This window comes from Pristis pectinata, chromosome 6 (assembly GCF_009764475.1).
Source record: "Pristis pectinata isolate sPriPec2 chromosome 6, sPriPec2.1.pri, whole genome shotgun sequence".
Taxonomy (NCBI): Eukaryota; Metazoa; Chordata; class Chondrichthyes; order Rhinopristiformes; family Pristidae; genus Pristis; species Pristis pectinata.
This window is the reverse complement of record NC_067410.1, coordinates 51,208,462-51,228,998: the sequence shown is the minus strand read 5'-3', so window position 1 is coordinate 51,228,998 and position 20,537 is coordinate 51,208,462. Positions and strand designations below refer to the sequence as shown.

The 20,537-nt window shown below is 42.2% G+C and overlaps 1 protein-coding gene across 2 annotated transcripts in view; it reads left to right on the top strand.

The window, feature by feature from the left end:
- LOC127571811 (E3 ubiquitin-protein ligase RNF123) overlaps nt 1–20,537 on the top strand; it is a 331,679-nt gene that overhangs the window by 155,444 nt on the left and 155,698 nt on the right. For both annotated transcript variants that reach the window (XM_052018522.1, XM_052018523.1), the window contains exons 25-30: nt 1,975–2,058; nt 4,115–4,222; nt 4,617–4,794; nt 10,291–10,365; nt 13,699–13,786; nt 15,193–15,280. In XM_052018522.1, the coding sequence (XP_051874482.1) occupies nt 1,975–2,058; nt 4,115–4,222; nt 4,617–4,794; nt 10,291–10,365; nt 13,699–13,786; nt 15,193–15,280 (621 nt within the window). The remainder of the gene's footprint in view (nt 1–1,974; nt 2,059–4,114; nt 4,223–4,616; nt 4,795–10,290; nt 10,366–13,698; nt 13,787–15,192; nt 15,281–20,537) is intronic.

The window sequence follows — 20,537 nt, the reverse complement described above, 5'->3', positions numbered from 1 at the left end:
ATCTGGAGAAGTGTGGGGTGGTACACTTTGGAAGGACATACTCCAAGGCGGAGTACAAGGTTAATGGCAGGATTCTGGGCAGTGTGGAGGAGCAGAGGGATCTGGGGGTTCATATCCATAGATCACTGAAAGTTACCTCACAGGTGAATAGGGTAGTTAAGAAAGCTTATGGAATGTTAGCTTTCATAAGCGGTGGGATCGAGTTTAAGAGCCGTGAAGTAATGATGCAGCTTTACAAAACTCTGGTTAGACCACATTTAGAATACTGTGTCCAATTCAGGAAGGATGTGGAGGCGTTGGAGAGGGTGCGGAGGAGATTTACCAGGATGCTGCCTGGATTAGAGAGTATGGATTATGAGGAGAGACTAAAGGAGCTAGGGCTTTACTCATTGGAGATAAGGAGGATGAGGGGAGACATGATAGAGGTATACAAAATATTAAGAGGAATAGATAGAGTAGACAGCCAGCGCCTCTTTCCCAGGGCACCAATGCTCAATACAAGAGGGCATGGCTTTAGGTAATGGGTGGGAAGTTCAAGGGAGATGTCGAAGGGAGGTTTTTTCACCCAGAGAGTGGTTGGTGCATGGAATGCGCTGCCTGGGGTGGTGGTGGAGGCTGATGCGTTGGTTAAGTTCAAGAGATTGTTAGATAAGCATATGGAGGAATTTAAAATAGAAGGATATGTGGGAGGAAGGGGTTAGATAGTCTTAGGTGTGGTTTGAAGGTCGGCACAACATGGTGGGCCGAAGGGCCTGCATTGTGCTGTATTGTTCTATGGTTCTAATTTGCTCATCATGAGTATTGTGTATGGTTTTGGTCACCTTGTTATAGGAAAGATGTTATTAAACTAGAGAGAGTGCAAAAAAGATTTACCAGAATGTTGCTTGGATTTGGGGGCCTGATTTACAAGGAGAAGTTGCATAGACTAGGACTTTACTCCCTGGAACCTAGGAGATTGAGGGGTGACCTGATAAAGGTATATAAGATTTCAAGGGGCATAGACAAGTTGAAAGCACATAGTCTTTTTCCCAGGGAGCAGGTGCCAAAGACATGAGGGCATAGGTTTAAGGTCAGAGGCGAGAGATTTAAAAAATCAGGGGCAGCTTCTTCACACAAAGGGTGGTGCGTATTTGGAATGAGCTGCCAGAAATAGTGGTTGAGGTGGGCACATTAGCAACATTTATCAACCATCTAGACAAGTACATGAATTGGAAGGGTTTAGAGAGCTATGGGCCAAATGTGACAGATGGGACTAGCTGTCTGGGCAACACAGTCGGCATGGACGAGTTGGGTGGAAGGGCCTGTTTCCATGCTGTATGACTCTATGAATCAGGAGATTGTGGGCTCAGTTTCCATTCAGGATGTAATGGAATCTAGACTAACCACTCCTCAATACTTATTCCTGATTTAAGATGACTAAAGTAGATGATCTGGTCATTTCTGACATTGTTAGCTGTGAGATGTAAGGCCCATTAATTCTTGCTTTCTTACTGTGTCTTTAATGCAACAAAATCTCCCAAGATGGTGCCTGCAGAAAGAAAAAGAGAGAACAGAGAATTTGTCAATATCTCAAAACATGTTTGTAATGGAAAGTTTTTAAGGGAAGAAATGAAGTTGCAAAGTAGAAAGTTCAGGGAGGCATTTCCATTGATTCTTCCCCTAAATGATGTACAGGAGGAGCCCATCAGAGTTATAGTTCTGGAGAATGGTATGGAATGGAGTGGTGAATGAAGATATCATATTCGAAGCTCAGTGAAGACCGAGCAAGGGTCTACCATGTGGCTCAGCCAGAATGGGCAGATGGGGAGTTGGTTGGAATTAAAAAGAGGATGGAATTTTTCCTAATTAAACTCCTGTTAGGTTTGGTGTGATTTTTGTTTTTTTGTGGCATGTTCATGTCATGCAAACGCTGATTTTGTGACTGCTGTTTTGTTGGATGAGTTGTGCTCAGCTCAACTTTCTCTGTGTTTGCAGATGGTGGGTGTGTCAGATGATGTCCATGAATATGCAGTGGCCTTGAAAGACACTGAAGACAAAATTGCACGTTGTCCTGCAAAGGTAAGTAAATAGATATTTATTCTGGTGAGATGCAGTGGTCTGTGATGATGCACATATGGCATAATGGATGGTAATACCAATTAGTCCTTAATGTGGTCCCTGTCTCTGAGACACACCCACAAACAACTGATCAATCTTCATTCTTGCCCCCTAATGGTAGATGTGTGCAGACTGTTGATTGTACATAATATCCAGAATCTTCATTGCAAAATGTTTTCAAGTAGTTACAACACAGAGATATGCCATCTTTCCCAACAGTGCCAGTGTTTATGCTCAACATGAGCTTCCTCCACCCCAACAATGTGTGCTTCCATTCCTTTTGCCCTGGTGGTTAGATATTCCTCTTGTGGGAAAGAGTTCCCCATTCTAACCACCTTTTGGGTAAAGACATACTTCTGGTGTTCCCTGGTAGATGTATTGGAATGGAAAGGTGAGCTATGACTTCAGGAAAGATTTCTTCACATTGAATTAAATGTAGGATAAATGGCACAGAAGGAGGCCATTCGGCCCAATCACTTCACACCAGCATTTATACCCCACTTGAGCCTCCTCCCATCGTAGCTCCTTTGATTCTAGGCTTGTAGATGCTTGGTACAGACAGAACAACCAGCAGCTCCACTGGAGTGGGGATTTGGAGGCAAGTGGAGAGGTGGATGGCAGACCTCATGGTTTCCCAGTGTTTGAACCGGGAAATCTGCCTATGGCGTGGAAACAAAGTCCGTTCACTTGTTCAGGGAGGAACAACTGCAAGGAAGAAAAGTAAAAAAAGAATTTACTTTGTTATTAATGTAACTGAGCTGATGATATACACCACAGAAAAGGTTCCTTTGACCTCCTTGTTGACCATTCAGCACCCGTCCAAAATAATCCCATTTTATTCTCTACAAATTCCCATCAACTCATCCCAGATTCTACTATTCACCTACACACCAGGGGTAATTACTGCAGCCAACTAACCTACCACTCTGTATACCTTTGGGATATGGAAGGAAGTCAGAGCACCTGGGGGAGACCCACACAGACATGGGGAAAACATGCAAACTCCATGGAGGAATAGAACCTGGGCCGCTGGAGCTATGAGGCTGTTTGCAATCAGACTAGAAGTTTGCATGAGGGTACTGAAAGCAAATAGGAAGGAAAAACTTGGACTTCTATAGCAAGAGGGTTTGAGTGCAAAGGTAGAGGTATCTTGCTTCAGGTATATTAGGCCCTGGTGAGATCGTAGCTGGAACATTGAGTACAGGTCTGGGCACCTACATAAGGAAGGGTAGATCTCGGACAGAGGGAATGTAATGAAGGTTCAACGGGTTGATTCCTGGGGTGGGTGGGAGAGGGAGATTGTTGTATGAGGGGAGATTGTTGTATGAGGAGAGATTATGCTCCCAAGTTTAGAAGAATAAGAGCTGATTTCATTGAAGGATACAGAAATAAAAGAGGCAAGACAGGGAGAGTGTGGGGTTAATGTTACTCCTGACTGGATTGTCCTCAACAGGAATCAAGGCATCAAAATGAGGGAATGGGCATTTAGGATAGATGTGAGAAGAGTTTCTTCAGTCAGTGGATGGTGAATATTTGGCATTTTCTATTCAAAAGGGGTGTGGATCATATTGAATATGATATGCCTTTTGAATGGCAGAGCAGGAATGACAGACCTCATGGTGTTGCTTATTCTTCTTCATATGCTCTTGTGTATACAGAAGCCTCTGTGTTGTGCAAGGCCTCAAGTCAGGTTGGAGGCAGTTAACAAAGGAAGTTTGGCTTAGTTGGCCCACTCTACATTAAGTTCAGTGGGCAAGCAACCACTGAGTGTGGATGGCAGGCTACTCTGTAGAAGATGTGGGCCTTCTTGTAAAATGGAGACTAGTTCTGTTGGTTTGTCACAGGTTGAATACAACAGAAGGAGAGAACAGCATTAGCACAGAAGGAAGCCATTCTACCATCAAGCTGGTGTTAGCCATTAAATTTGACATAAACCCCTGTTGTCTCCTCATGATTTTTCTCCCTTTTATATCCCATTCACTGAGGAAATTCCAGTGCCTTTTTTGTTTCCTTTCAGAGGAAAGATATTCTAGATGAATTGACTAAGAGTCAGAAGGTTTTCTCTGAGAAGCTGAATCATCTGAGCCGCCGGCTAGCTTGGATAAATGCCACCATCTACTCCAAGGTAAAGTAAGTCTCAGAGCTGTGAATGTTGATGTAAAGAGCCATTTTCCTTTTGCACGAGGTCTGGAGCTCAGAAAACATGAGTCACTAGTTTTGATTTAAATTGGTCAGAGTGAAATATTAAACTACACATAACTGGATGATTTTCTTTGTACGCTGGAATGTTGGTGAGTGGGAAAGAGAATCTCACTGGAGCATTCAGATCTTTCTCAGCAACAGGACCATCAGTGTATTGTGGCCACCCAATAATTTACATTAATTTTAAATTAATAGTTTTATTAAAAACAGGGTCTAGCAAATAATTTACCCAAAGGTAAGGCTAGGTAGATTTTAGACAGTTTTCAGAAAGTTAGTTTTCTTTTTCCATGATTGAATAAAACTATTACTTGCTTCAGGAGAAGATGTTGGACATCTACTGGCTGCTGCAGGTGTGCATAAGAGTAATTGAACACAGTGACCGGACTAAAACGCTATTTGCTTTCATGCCGGAGTTCTACATGAATGTTGCCATGAACAGCTACAGTGCTCTGAAGAATTACTTCAGTCCAGTCAACAGCATGGACGAACTGCCTGGTAAGTGCAGGTGGATGGGTAGGTAGTACCACCAGCTTTGCTGTAGGATTTGGGAAGTGTTTCTGCTCCTGGAGGATTTGTCTGTAAATTTACTCCAAGCTCCCTTGCACAGTTGGATTTTTTCCAGACATCCTATACGTGTAAGTTATAAGTGCTCCAACAATGCTTTCAGTTGCCAGGTTCCCAAGCTTTGCAGTTCCTCCATTAAAATCTCTTTATCTCTCTTCTTTAAAATAATATTTAAAATCTACCTTGCTGACCCAAGCTTTTAACATCTGCTTCCAGGATTGCTGTTAAATTTTGCTTGTAATGTTCCTGTGAAGTGCCCAAGATAATTTTATTATATTAAATGTGCCATATGAATGTAACTTGTTATTAGAGAAGAGATACATGATAGACTAAATGCCCTTTCTCTGTGTGTGTTTTTCACAACAGGGTGTTGCCTCACTTGATTACCTCTTCCCCCACAAATCCCTGTCCTTGATCAGAATAATTTGTAGAGTTGGTTCATGTAAGATGTAGTTCTGGACCTCTCACCATAGATGTGCTCGGCCTCCGTGTTTGTTGGAACTCAGCACCATTGCTAATGTCTTCAATGTGACTTCAGGTACTGAAGTGGATAAGGACGAAATGTTGATGCAGTATTTTCTGACAGCAGTGAGTTTTCTGCCCCTGACATTCACCTACCTGCTATGTCCACACTTAACTTTAATGGATCTTCCAGAAGAAACTTCTTCATTAAAGGCAGTGAAGCTTAGTGCAGCTTGGAGCTTTTTGGATGTGAATGATATCATGTACTACAACCTGAACAAGTCCCATACAGAGACACATCAAGTCATAGCATGGAAACCGGCCCTTCAACCCAACTCGTCCATTCTGACCAAGGTGTTTACCTGAGCTTGTCCCATTTACCTGTGTTTGGCCCATATTCCTCTAAACCTTTCCCCTCCATTGTACCTGCAATTCTACCACTTCCTTTGGCAGCTCATTCCATATAACTTCTTTGTGGAAAAATTTGCCCCTCGGATCCCATTTACAACTTTTCCCTCTCACTTTAAAACTGTGCCCTCTAGTTTTAGATTCTCCTACTCTAGGGGAAAAAGAGTGTGACTATCCACCTCATGATTTTATAAACCTCTATAACGTTACTCCTCAGTCTCTTCACTCTAGGGAAAACAGCCCCAACCTATCCAATCTCTCCTTATAACTCAAGCCCTCCAGCCCCGGCAACATCCTCATGAATCTTTTCTGCACCCTCTCTAGCTTAATCACATCCTTCCTAAAGCTTGGCAACCAGAACTGCACACAATACTCCCTGCTTTATTAGCTCTTTTTCAATTAGCAGAAACACAATAGGCTGAAAAGCCTCTTTCTGTGACATTTTTCTATGAATATTTAAAAAATAATAAATAAGTGCTTAAATAAGTACAATTAATTCAAAAAATCATGTATCATCAAAGCTCAGCTCTCTCCACATTAAGGTAAATGGAGTTGCTGAACTTATGCCAGCTGTAACCTAATCCCAGTCTCAGTGCTGTTCAATGTAGCAAGTTATTGCTTCTCATTGGTCTCTATGTGGTATCCAGTGGCAATGCATTGAAGCAAAATCCCAGCAAACACGCATCAAGAAGTACAGACTTTCAATTTCGAGCACATTTTTGGGAGAACCTAAGGATTCCAGGCACTTGTATAGGGAAGTGATACATGTTCCATGTGATTTGACAGCACTTATCAGGAAAATTCGGCCCATTGTGTTCATGTTGATTAAGTGCAGATAAGTAACTGCAGTAGCTGATTGCATGGAGATGTAATTTGATGATGTCATCGGTGTCGGTTCTTAGTGAATAGAGTGCTGCTAGTTCAGAAGAGGGCAGGTAAGAGTGAGTAAGGGCTATGGAAAAATCAAGATGGTCAATGTCATGTTTTCATTAACAGATTGTGTACTACGTAGTACAATTGACAGCACTCTAGATAGCATCTCATCTGTTTCCCACACCTCTGCTCACATCCCCTCTCCTGGATAGAGCAAGATGAGAGTTCTCTCGGCCTCACTTTTCACCCAGTCAGCCTTTGCATTCAATGGATCACCTTTTGCAATTTGGAGAAAGTAAATTGATAACTGCTTTGTGGAACATCTCTGTTCAGCCCATAGGGGCGACCCTGTGCTTCCTGTTACCACTTTAATTTTTCATCCCATGCCCACTCTGATGCCTCTGTCTGTGGCCTCCTGTCCAACATAAGCTAGAGGAACAGCATCTTGCCTTTTGTCTGGGCATGATACAAACTTCTAGACTCAATATCAAATTCAGCAGTTTCAAATAACTTGCCTTTTCTGTTTGTATTGGATCTTGCCAGTTCTGTTGTTGGCTCAAATTTTCTCTCTTAGCATGGACTGACTTGCTGGGCATTTCCTACAACCCAGCATTTCACAGTGTTTATGTTACTTTATTTATGTTCTCTCCCTCTAATGTCCTCCAATAACCTATCAGTAAGATAACTTCATCAACTGCCTATCCCTACAGCCTGACCTCATCCTATCAGAGATATTCCCCTTGTCCTAAACTCCCTCCACCACCCTCTCTGCATCTTCAGACTAACTTGTTCTATTTCTTATCCAATTCTGAAAAAGGTTGTTAGCCCTGAATCTTTAACTTTTTCTGTTCCCACAGATGCTGCCTGACCAACTGAGAGTTTCCAGAACTTCCTGTTTGTTTGCATCAAATATTTATTTTACACTGCTTATTGTTCACCCATTTTAATAATATGAAAACTGCTTTGATTTTTGGTTTGTGTTTGTTATGTAACAATTGGGTTCTCTCAAGATATTATCCCAGTTTTTCCTTTTACCAACAAAAACACCTTGGCTTTATTTTATGAGGGAGACTATTCCTTTAAAGTTAGTAATGCCCTCCATCCAAAAGAGGTTGTTCTTGTTTAACTTACAGTGATGGGGCAGATGCTGAGCTGATGCTTCAGTCTCTTCCCTTAAATAGAGAACAAATATCCGATGGAGCTATCCTGATTGAGTGCTACCTTTTGATAATGGAGGCCCCTATTGACAGAGATCTGATAGAACGCTGCCCCCCCCCTTTGAACAGAGCAAGGATTCTCAGCATTAACAGCAGGATTAGTATAGAAAATACCTTTCCTGTTTACTTTTACTGTTTCAGAAATGCAAGATCTAAGGGATAGTATCTCCAGTTTTTTGTATGTTGCTGTGGGGCTGTGCCAAACAATGGTGTGTAATTACCCCACTGAGGTGGTGAGCTGGCTTCCTGGAGGCACTGGTACTTTGTGTTGGTTGGCTCAGTACCTGGGAGCAGAACTGGCAACCGCATAAGGTGCAGATGAAAGATGAACGAGGGCACAAGTTGGCCTGTCCAAATCCACACCGGGAGAGATGGGAGAGGTAATGTTAGAGATCTGGAAGAGTATAAGGCTAATAGGAAGGAGCTTAAGAAGGAGATTAGGAGAGCCAGGAGGGAACATGAGAAGGCCTTGGCGGGCAGGATTAAGGAAAACCCCAAGGCATTCTACAAGTATGTGAAGAGCAAGAGGATAAGATGTGAAAGAATAGGGCCTATCAAGTGCAGCAGTGGGAAGGTGTGTATGGATCCAGAAGAAATAGCAGAGGTACTTAATGAATACTTTATGTCAGTATTCACTACGGAAAAAGATCTGGGGGATTGTAGTGGGGACTTGCAGCGGGCTAAAAGGCTTGAGTATGTAGATATTAGGAAAGAGGAGGTGCTGAAACTTTTGGAAAGCATCAAGTTGGATAAGTCGCCGGGAACGGATGAGATGTACCCCAGGCTACTGTGGGAGGCGAGGGAAGAGATTGAGGAGCCTCTGACGATGATCTTTGCATCGTCGATGGAGACGGGAGAAGTTCCGGAAGATTGGAGGATTGCAGATGTTGTTCCCATATTCAAGAAAGGGAGTAGGGATAGCCCAGGGAATTATAGACCGGTGAGTCTTACCTCAGTGGTTGGTAAGCTAATGGAGAAGATCCTAACAGGCAGGATTTATGAACATTTGGAGAGGCATAATATGATTAGGAATAGTCAGCATGGCTTTGTCAAGGGCAGGTCCTGCCTTATGAGCCTGATTGAATTTTTTGAGGATGTGACTAAACACATCGATGAAGGGAGAGCAGTAGATGTAGTGTATATGGATTTCAGCAAGGCATTTGATAAGGTACCCCATGCGAGGCTTATTGAGAAAGTAAGGAGGCGTGGGATCCAAGGGGACATTGCAGTGTGGATCCAGAACTGGCTGGCCCACAGAAGGCAAAGAGTGGTTGTTGAAGGGTCGTATTCTGCGTGGAGGTCGGTGACCAGTGGTGTACCTCAGGGATCTGTACTGGGACCCTTACTCTTTGTGTTTTTTTTATAAACGACCTGAATGAGGAAGTGGAGGGGTGGGTTAGTAAGTTTGAGAATGACACAAAGGTTGGGGGTGTTGTGGATAGTTTGAAGGGCTGTCAGAGGTTACAGAGGGACATAGATAGGATGCAAAGTTGGGCTGAGAAGTGGCAGATGCAGTTCAACCCAGATAAGTGTGAAGTGGTTCATTTTGGTAGGTCAAGTATGATGGCAGAATATAGTATTAATGGTAGGACTCTTGGCAGTGTGGAGGATCAGAGGGATCTTGGGATCTGAGTCCACGGGACGCTCAAAGCGGCTGCGCAGGTTGACTCTGTGGTCAAGAAGGCATATGGTGTATTGTCCTTCACCAATTGGGGAATTGAATTTAGGAGCCAAGAGGTATTGTTGCAGCTATATAGGTCCCTGGTCAGACTCCACTTGGAGTACTGTGCTCAGTTCCGGTCACCTCACTACAGGAAGGATGTGGAAGCCATAGAAAGGGTGCAGAGGAGATTTACAAGGATGCTGCCTGGAATGCGGAGCATGCCTTATGAAAGCAGGTTGAGGGAACTCGGCCTTTTCTCCTTGGAGCGACAGAGGATGAGGGGGGACCTGATAGAGGTATATAAGATGATGAGAGGTATTGATCGGGTAGATAGTCAGAGGCTTTTCCCCAGGGCTGAAATGGTGGCCACGAGGACATAGGTTTAAGGTGCTGGGGAGTAGGTATAGGGGAGATGTCAGGGGTAAGTTATTTACTCAGAGAGTGGTGAGTGTGTGGAATGGGCTGCCGGCAGCAGTGGTGGAGGCGGATACGATAGGGTCTTTTAAGAGACTGTTGGATAGGTACATGGAGCTGAGAAAAATAGAGGGCTATGGGTAAGCCTAGTAATTTCTAGGGTAGGGACATGTTCGGCACAGCCTTGTGGGCTGAAGGGCCTGAATTGTCCTGTAGTTTTTCTACATTTCTAGATGGGAGAGAACCCAGCACAGAACAAACATTTGGAATTGAGTCTATATTTAGGTGTTGTGCACTACTCACTGATACTTGAGGAAGGGTGTCTGACTAGAAGAATCTGGTTGTGTCCAGTTGCAACAGGCCTAAAGTAATTAATACCTTTCTCCACAGGGTATCAGGAGACACTGAGCCGATTAGCTGCCATCCTTGCCAAGCACTTTGCTGACTCTCGAATCGTGGGAACAGGTGAGGCATTATGGGTCAGCTCTTGTTTGATTCAGTACAATCCTTGGGGTGAAGTTAAGCATGGCCCCTGGAATGAAAGGGATCAATTTGTACAAGCTAATTGTTTACCGTCTTCTACAATGTTCTGTCCACTTGACATGTTTGATGCTGATTTAGGAATGCTTCACACATCAGCTTGCAGGCTGATCAATGAGGAGCTTGTTGCATGCAGGAGAAACTGCTCACATGAGGATGGCGTTGAGGTATTTCTTTGGAGGAGAGCAGAGAGTGGCTCTGCTCAACTCTGAGGTGGGAATAGTTGCTTGTATTGAACAATGTTCCATTTCCCAGCAGATGCATCCTTCACCTTGTGAAGCAAAAGCCATTTTTATTTTAAGGTAATCAGGTAGGTCTTTATGGGTTCTGACTTCTAAGTTAAAGGTCAACATCTGCTGCTCCACATTCAGGTTCAGGCACAGATGGGAAATTTGGGAGCTACAGGTTTGCTTCTTGGATGTAGCTTTTTGATTCAGTACTTGAGATGAACAGAGTGTTGAAACTAACCACGGACATTGCCAGGTCTGTTTGCAGACAGCTTGAAGAACTCACCAATACTTTGAAAATGTTACAGGTCTAAGAATGATGATGAGGATTAGAGCAGATCAGTTGTTGGGATTGGCCAAGTTCTTCCACCCCAGATCCAGAAAGTATACCAGGACTTGCCAGGGAATCCCAAAGGGAGAACTAGTTTCCAGTGCTGGCATTGGCTTAACCCAGCAGCAGCATCTTCAGCCTTGACACCACCATCTGCTGCCCTACTGCTATGGTAGATGACTCAGTGCAGCTGGCCAGCCAGATCTTCCTCCTCAATGCAGGGTCTTGACCCAAAATGCCGACAATTCCTTTTCCACCACAGATGCTGCTCAACCCACTGAGTTCCTCCAGCAGATTGTTTGTTGCTCCTGATCTTCCTCTTTCCTATTCTCAGCCTGAGGCTGTGCCAGGTTAAACCTGCACTGGTTCGGGAATCCCCATTCAGATCAAAGAGAGAAATTGTCTGCCAGGAAAAGGCAAGTCATCATTCCATTTATTAATGGAATGATGAACAACACCGTTGGAAAGGATGCAGAGGAGATTTACCAGGATGCTTCCTGGTTTAGAGAGTATGGATTATGAGGAGAGACTAAGGGAGCTGGGGCTTTACTCTTTGGAGAGAAGGAGGATGAGGGGAGACATGATAGAGGTATACAAAATATTAAGAGGAATAGATAGAGTAGACAGCCAGCGCCTCTTTCCCAGGGCACCAATGCTCAATACAAGAGGACATGGCTTTAAAGTAATGGGTGGGAAGTTCAGGGGAGATGTCAGAGGAAGGTTTTTTACCCAGAGAGTGGTTGGGGCATGGAATGCGCTGCCTGGGGCGGTGGTGGAGGCAGGTACATTGGTCAAATTCAAGAGACTGCTAGATAAGCACATGGAGGAATTTAAAATAGAGAGATATGTGGGAGGAAGGGGTTAGATAGTTATAAGCGAGGTTTAAAGGTCGGCACAACATGGTGGGCTGAAGGCCCTGTATTGTGCTGTACTGCTTTATGTTCTATGTTCATTATTTATTTATGTTAGTTTTAATGATTTGATTTGATTTTTTTAAATGTAATTTAATAATACTTCTAATTTTAAACAAAGTTTTTTTATTTTGTAAGATGTCCCATTTGTTACTGAATGTTTGTGAATGTAAAACATTCACCTAACTATGTGGCTAGCTTTGTCAGCCCCTTGGCCTGGTGGGGACATAGAGACTCCTGTTTGTCAAAACCATTCTGTGAGTTCATCAGGCTGGTTCTGTTGAATCAGTCACAAGGCTCCAAGCTATGCTGAAGTGTTTGGAGCTGTGCTAACTGCAGAAGACTGAGCCAAGGCCACTCTGGAACAAATATTGTGGTGCAGGAGCAGGCAAGTGTGGTTTTGGTGCATATTGTTTAAAGGCTGCTGGTGTTACCGTGTGCTGTGCCGAATTCACACATATTAGAGATACATCACTAACATCTGGTGAAAGTATTCTTAGTTTTGTTCAAACTCGTAATTGCATAGTACAGGCACTCAGTTTGCACATTACATCATGCATCAAGACAAAAGGCAATCAGCTCCAACTTTCTCTGAATCCCATATTCAGGGCTTCTCTTTTCCGAGTATTAGTTTTAGACTCTCATACTGTTCCAGGTTTCCAGGACCCATCTCCTGCCTATTCCTTCTGTTCCCTGTGAATCGGACAGTACCCTGTTAATACTACAGCCATTTTATCCATCTTCATCCCTTTGCAGATGGATGTTGGTTGCCACAGTATCACCTCCACTACCCACTTCACCGGTTGTGTAACATTCTAGTTATTGATACTAACCCAGTCAGGTACAGAATGTGAAACTGATTGCTCCTGACAGTTTGTACAAGGGTCCTATTCCCCACATGAGACTCATGACCAGATCAAATCACTTAGATATTTCTCTGTGTTAACCTAGACCTCCAGCTATCTATTGTTACCGTAGCAACAGCCAGTTTTTTTGCCATTTAGGCCCTAAATGCCATTGGAGATGTCTTAGAATGAACTCTTTGTTTCATATCTTACAATAACCAGATGCCCACTTCCCAATTAATTAGTCCTCTGAGTCCTTGGGTGAGGTAAAGTGAGCTATCTTCCCAATTTATAGCTGCTGGTTAGTGGAGCTAAGAGAATATTACATTGGGGTATTGTCCATTATCTTATGCCAGACTAGTTCATCCAGTAATTAATCAGTCTTGAAGATCATTTATTCACTTAAATTGTTATCAATCTCCTCGTGTATATTTTCTAAACTTTCTCAGTGACCTTCACAGACTGTTAACCCCTTGCATTTGGCAACCTCTAAACATTGGTTCAAACTAAAATAACTGCATGTTTTTCTGTTCTGGGCTGGCTATTTTAACTCCTTGACCACCAAATATGCTACCAACTCCACTGCCTAAGTTAGTTTTAATGATCCACTGGTGTTTCATGACTGCACTGATTACCAGAAACTCTAAACAGTTCTCATGTACTGAGTAGGTTGAATTGATTGATGACTTTTTGGCTTAGTCTGTAACTTTCACTATAAATGACTGGAATTATGCCAATTCATCCCTGATGAGAGTGAAATCTCCTGCCTCTGGATGGGGTGTACAGTACTAAGCAAGCTTTATATGCATCTGGGCATATCTGGCACTGCTGTTTCATGGATGGAAATTATTCCTTTCCACAATATTAATTCATGGTCCCTTCAGACAATAAAACCCATTCGCCCTCTCTCATTCTCTCTCTCTCTCTCTCTCTCTCCCGTTCAGATATTAAGGATTCTCTGATGCAGGCTCTCGCCAGCTATGTCTGCTACCCACACTCTCTGCGAGCTGTTGAGAGCATCCCAGAGGAGCAGTAAGTATAAACACTATTGGCTACTGCATATGCAACAGAGACGCTCTAAACACATTTCTGATTGATGGTCAGATTCGCAACAGTTGTTATCTAGTGGAGGTGTAATTGCAATTCATAGGTTTAGATCCCACAGAGACTGGGGAGAAATCTAAATTAAACATGGTGGGAGCTTGTGACCAAGATAACACTTACCCGCAGTGTGAGACTGAAAAGGGCTGAGTGGTAACATGAAGAATAATAGGAATCCACCAGTATAACATCTTACAAGCTTTGGGGCACTGCAGTTGTATTTGACCAATTGTAGTTGTAACTGTAATTATAATTCTGACCAAAGTTTATACTGTCAGAGAAAGTTCTCTTTCTGCACTCCATTTTCCTCAATTTTCCTGTTGATGTGGAACAGTGCCAGTGGTTAATTGGTTTATTATTGTCACATGTACCAAGGTACAGGGAAAAACTTTGTTTTGCATGCCATCCATACAGATCATTTCATCACATCAGTATATCGAGGTAGTACAAGGGAAAAGCAATAAAGAATGCAGAATATAGTGTTACAGTTACAGAAAAAGTGCAGTGCAGGGAGACAATAAAATGCAAGACCATGGCAAGGTAGATTGTGAGGTCAAGAGTCCGCCTTATGTACAAGAAGCCTGTTCAATAGTCATAACAGTGGGAAAGAAGCTGTCCTTGAGCCTGGTGGTACATACTTTCAGGCTTTTGTATCTTCTGTCCAATGGGAGGGGGGAGAAGAGAGAATGTCTGGGGTGGGAAGGGTCTTTGATAATGTTGGCTGCCTTACCGAGGCAGTGAGAAATGTAGTAAAATACCTACCACGTGATTCATGTCAACAGCTTGTGAGCTAGAAACTTGAGTTGTCACAAACTTTGAAGATAACACTCAATCATTTGGTGATCCTCTGTTGAATGAACTCAGGCAGTTTCATTCCAAAATAAACTGAAGCACAAGCTGAACTTTGGGAACCTGAAGGATAAAAACAGTGACCCAAAGAATGCTGATCTCTGATGCCTTATTTTATAAAATACTGGTATTTGAAAATATGATAAATCTGTTGAAACATTGTTCATATGTCCATGATATGCAAGTTGTGCTCTTTAAGGGGACAGTTTTCATCAGAGTTTTCTGGTTTGCTGTTAGTTTCTATTCAAAAGGCACCACTATGCCAGAAGCGTGCCACAGTGTAGCTTTTTCATTGGGATTTCATTCTGATGGTTGAAGGTGTAACACTAGCAGCAAGTGTCTCTGGTTCTGTAAACATTGCACAGTGTGCAGCCTTTCAGTTCCTCAAATACATCGTCACAACCACTCACATCCAAAGCCAAGGAAGGTCTCTACAAGCTGTTAATAAATATTGGTACTTCTGGAGCCTTGTGCCTTTGTTTTTGCAGACGTATAGCCATGATGAAGAATCTCTTAGCTCCCTATGAACAGCGGCCATGGGCACAGACCAACTGGATCCTTGTGCGACTCTGGAGGGTAGGCTTACCTCTTACTGCACAGAGGTTTTACTTACAGTTTTAAAACAAAAATTCAATACAACAGTGTTTTCTTTCATTTTTGCTCTTTTCTATTCGACACTTGCATGTGTTCTATTAACTTGGAGTATTGTTACGGGGGAGGGTTCCATTTAAAAATATTTCTAAGCCTTGTCTTTTCCTCACCCCTGACTAGATGTTTTCTAATTATTATTAAAACTCAGCAAATCAGGAGCTAATGTCATATCAGCTCAATAGCTAAATTCACCCAGGGTGTAAAGCTAGGGAGGTGGAGACCTCCAACAACAAACAGGATAATCATAGAAAGACATCAATGTACCTGGACATCAGGCTGACAATGGCATTAAATGCAATGAGTTTCATCTGTGGACAAAGTTGTATATAACTACTTCAAGAGAAAAATAAAGTAGCATGCTTAGAAAATGAGGGAGATCTGGAGATTGGCATTATCTTGAAGTTGTCATAATAATGCTCAGTAGTGGTAAGAAAAGAAGATCAGATGTTAGGGTAGATTAAAAGGTCAATATTGAACTGAGAGTAAGGTGTTCGTTCCTGCATTTTATCAACTAGCAGCGCTGCTGCATTTAGAGTACTGTGTATATTTTCCATTATCATGGTAACAATAACTGTTGCAGCTTTTGGAAAAAATATAGAAGAATGCAAGCATAATGATGAAGGCATGTAGGGTTTTGGAGTATGAGAACTAACTGTAAATGGAGCATATTCTCTCTGGAAAAGCAAAGGCTGAGTGGTGCTGTTTTTGCTGTAGTTATGATCCTAAATGGACTGGATGATAAGGATCATGAAAAGCTGTTTCATCTTGATTGTGAGGACATAACCTGTATTGGAAGTGAAGGCAGAAAGGTAAATTCAAAACTCATCTATAAAAGCATAATGTATTCCGTGAGTGAGTGAGCAAAAGAAGAGGCTTCTAAATGAGATGGTGGAAGAAGTCAGCATTGATTCATTCAAAAGCAAATTAGATTTCTATCAGGCAATGACATTGTGTGTGCACATATCACTCCCGAGACCTCTAGGAAGTGCTGTGTTAAGTGTCCAGACAAAATAATTTGGAAATTGTCGATATTGCAATTCACTGTGTCCAATGTTTATTTCAATCACATAACGCAGAAATAAAGATCTTTATGTAATTTCATCTCTTGGCCATCATGTGGTCATTGTAGGAAACTTGGGAGAAGCAGATTTATTTGCATGAATTACTCCACTGCTAGAGTTTTCCTTGCATCACCTCCAGTTCTATCATTAGCCGTTGATAGAGATTGATTGCCATGATTAGCCAATATAACTCTTGTAGTTGCACTGAGTGCGGTCACGGTGGTAGAAGATAAACTGCACCAGTCATAGCAATATTACAGCTAAACATCCACCCATGTGAAACCATTCAACCTTCTATTCTACCACCTGCAGTTCTGCTGTGTAAAAACTGAATTTCTCCCATCCAAGTTCCATCCAGTTCAGTCTTGATGCAGGGTTTCGAGCTGAAACATCAACATTTCTTTTCCCTCCACAGATCCTGTTTGACCCACTGAGTTCCTCCAGCAGATTGTTTGTTGCTCCAGATTCCAGTATCTGCAATCTCTTGTTTCCATCCAGTGTTCCTGACAGTAGCCTGAATGTGACTCTTTGGGGTTCCCAAGGGAGTTATTCAGTGACTTGACCGGTCTCATTCTTATTTGGGTGACAGAGTGATGGGTGGAAGAGACATCAGTTGGTGCTACTGTCTTCCACCCAGTCTGGCTTCTGTTTCGATCTCAGGTTGTTTCTGTGTGGAGTTGCATATTCTACCTGTGACCATGTACACTTCATAGAGTCACAGAGAGAAGCAACATGGAAACAGGCTTTCAGTCCACCAAGTTCACACTGACCATCAACTACCCATTTACACTAATCCTACATTAACCCCATTTTATTCCCCACACATTCTCATCAACTCCCCCAGATGCCTATATACTAGAGGTGATTGCAATGGGTGATTAACTTACCAAGCTGCACATCTTTAGGGTATGGGAAGAAGTGCATACAGTCATACAGAGAATGTGCAAACTGCATGCAGATAGCACACCAGGTAGGATTGAACCCAGGATTCTGGCATTCTGAGGCAGCAGCTCTAGTAGCTGCACCACTGCACTGCCTGTTCCTCCAGCTGATTCAATTTCCTTCCAGAACACAAAGGCCACTTTAAATTATCCCTTAGTGTAGATAAAAAGCAAACGAATCAAAGGGGAGTTGATGGGTATGTGTGCCCATCTAAGTCCTTTGCACTATGGGAGTCCCAGTCTACATTAGGAAAGTTAAAATTTTCTGCAGTCTCATTGTATATTTGTTCTTCCCATTCCTGTTGACTATTAGGGGGCCTACAGTACAATCACAACAAGGTGATCATCCCCTTCTTATTGCTCAGTTCCACCCAAAACCTCACTGGATGATCCCACAGTAATTTCATCTCGGACTACTGCTGTGATGTTCTCCTTGATTAGAAATGCAACTCCCTCTTCTCTCTTTCCTCCACCTCTATTGCGTCTATAGCACCTGTACTCTGGAACATTTAGCTACCAGTTCTGTCCCTCTCTGAGCCATGTTTCTGTAATGGCTATAATATCCCAGTCCAATGCAGCTATTTTCTTTCATGGAACAAATATCCATGAAGGAAAATTAATTCTTTCTCAAGGAGCTGTATTATCATTTAATGAGAATAAACATAGACACAAATAGATAGATGCAACTTGGAGGGAGTTCAGAGAAAACTGGAGGAGGTTTTAATTGAGATAAAATTAAATACTCCCAGTCTAATAAGTATACTTTGCAAATGAGTGTTTAATTTATAAGACTGTGGATGTTTTAAAATAATGAAGAGACAGTGATAAGATCAAAAGCCCAGACTGTTATTAGATTTCCAGGACTGATAAGGCTTTGAGAATGGTTTCAAGCATTCATGCTTTAAATTGCATACAAATACCTGTCATAGTTAACTACATTTTAAGTAAGAAAGCTATTACTGGTTAGCTGTTCTTTGGTAGCCACCTGAACATATACCATGTACATGGCTTAAAATATCAATATCTGATTGTGCAATTAAAATGATTCACATGATTGGTTCTGAGAAGTGATTTGGTTTGTCAATCTGGCCTCCTCACAGGTTGTGCACCCATGTGGTAAACCTATATCAGCCCTTTCCAGCAAGTTGCTCAGGTATTTCAGACCAGCAGAAGCCTTACCACCACTACCAATTCTTGATCAATAGATGAAGGCAAGGTGCATTATCTTGCAGATTAATTAAAATATATCATCAGAAGGGCAACAGCTTTCCAGCATACCCAAACAAGGCACTGAAGACTCTATCTTTAAGTCCTGGGATGGGGTTTATACCCATAGGGTTTTAATCAGACATGCAAATTTTCGCTGAGCCAAGCTGCCACTCTAAAATTAATATATGCAATTTGTGACACTGTTGGTTAATGCAGTTAGTTACGAGTAGCAGATATAAATAAGATGAAGTTTTAATTAGGGATTGATCTAACCTAATAGCTAGAAAGCAATGGGTTGCAATTTATTATTCTTAAAATGATAATAATTAACCAATATTGTTTTGCTGAGAAAGTAAAGAGATTTAACTGAATGCTCAGTGTACTCTAAAGCCAGGATATATACTGTACACCAAAATTGATTAATTGGCCACTTATTTCTTGCTGCTCATGGTACTTCGCGGTGAGGAACATAGCTACTACTTTTGACTAAAAGGCTCTTAAAAGGGGTATGTTTAATGAAAATGCTGCTATCAGGTAAAAATCTGACCATTCAGTAAAAGATTCTGCAGAAGATATCCTTCCATTTTTATGGGCTGAGCTAACCCTTTGTTTATAACTATTTGTATCACTTGCTTTTTACACCTGCTATGAGTATTTAGTTCATTATATGTAACCTGGGGATTCAGCGCAAATGCAAAAGGGAAATACTGGGTATGCTGGGAACCTGAAATAAAAGGTAAAAGTGCTGAGAGTTACTCAACATGTTAGGCAGCATCTGCAGAGATAGAAACAGAATTAATGTTAGAGATCTTATGGTAGAATTGGTAAAAGTTAGACATAAAACAATGGTTAAGCTGTAGAGGAAGCTGAGAGAGGAGGGACAGTGATAACAAAAGGGATGGTCAGCAGTAAGGTGGAAAGCAGGAGAGATTAATGACAAAAGGAGTTTCTAGTCTTGTTTCAAAACAAAAAGATGTTGCTGAAGACCTGTGCTCAGAGCTAGTTGTGCCTCCAGCCAGGCTGTTCCAGTACTGTTACACCACTGGCATCCACCAAACCATGTAGAAAATTGCCCACAAAGACTGAGACAAATTCAGTCCAGCTAATTATTGCCCAGTCAATCTAATCTTAGTTATTAACAAAATGATGGAAGATCTCTTCAACGGTGCCATCAAGTATCATTTACTCAACAGTAATCCAGTTTGGGTTTTGCTAGGACCAGTTGCCGACAGAACTCTTAGCCTCAGTCCAGAAGTGAGGTGAGACTGACTGCCCTTGACACCAAGTGTAGCATTAGGGAGCCCAGGAAAAAATGAAGTCAATGGGCATCAAGGAGAAAACAATGCAGTGGTCAGAGTCGTACCTCACCCAATGGAAAATGATTGTAATTGTTCAGGGTCCGAGTTCCTCAGGGCTGTGTCTTGGACCCAACTACCATGCAGCAAGACCTAGACAATATTTAAGCATGGGCCGATAAGCGCCAAGTAACATTTGTGCCACAGAAGCAGCGGGCAGTGACGCACAGAAGAATATTTGCAAGACGAGTAGAAAATTCAGCTTGACATTTCAGTACAGTGCTGAGGAATGCTATACTTTATGGGAGTGCTGTTGCAGGTGTTGAGCTTGAATTGGACATAAAAGTGCCATGGGACCATTTGAAGAAAGGGAGGGGAATCTTCCACAGTTCCTAGCTGCAATTTATCCCACAATCCTTGTCACCAGAGCAGCTCATTGACGTTCAAAACTGCGGTCATTGTGTGGGACCTTACTCTGTACAAATTGACTGTGTTTCTCCATTTTGGAAGGAATAAATGAGCATTGTAGCCCTTTAGAATGTCCTGAATACGTATAGATTCTATATAAATTGAGAGCTTCTTCCTCTATTTTTATTCACCTCTGTTCCCTGCAAACCTTCCTTTGTTGTATTGCATAATTCAAATGGAACTAAAGAGCCAGAACTTTATAGAAAGT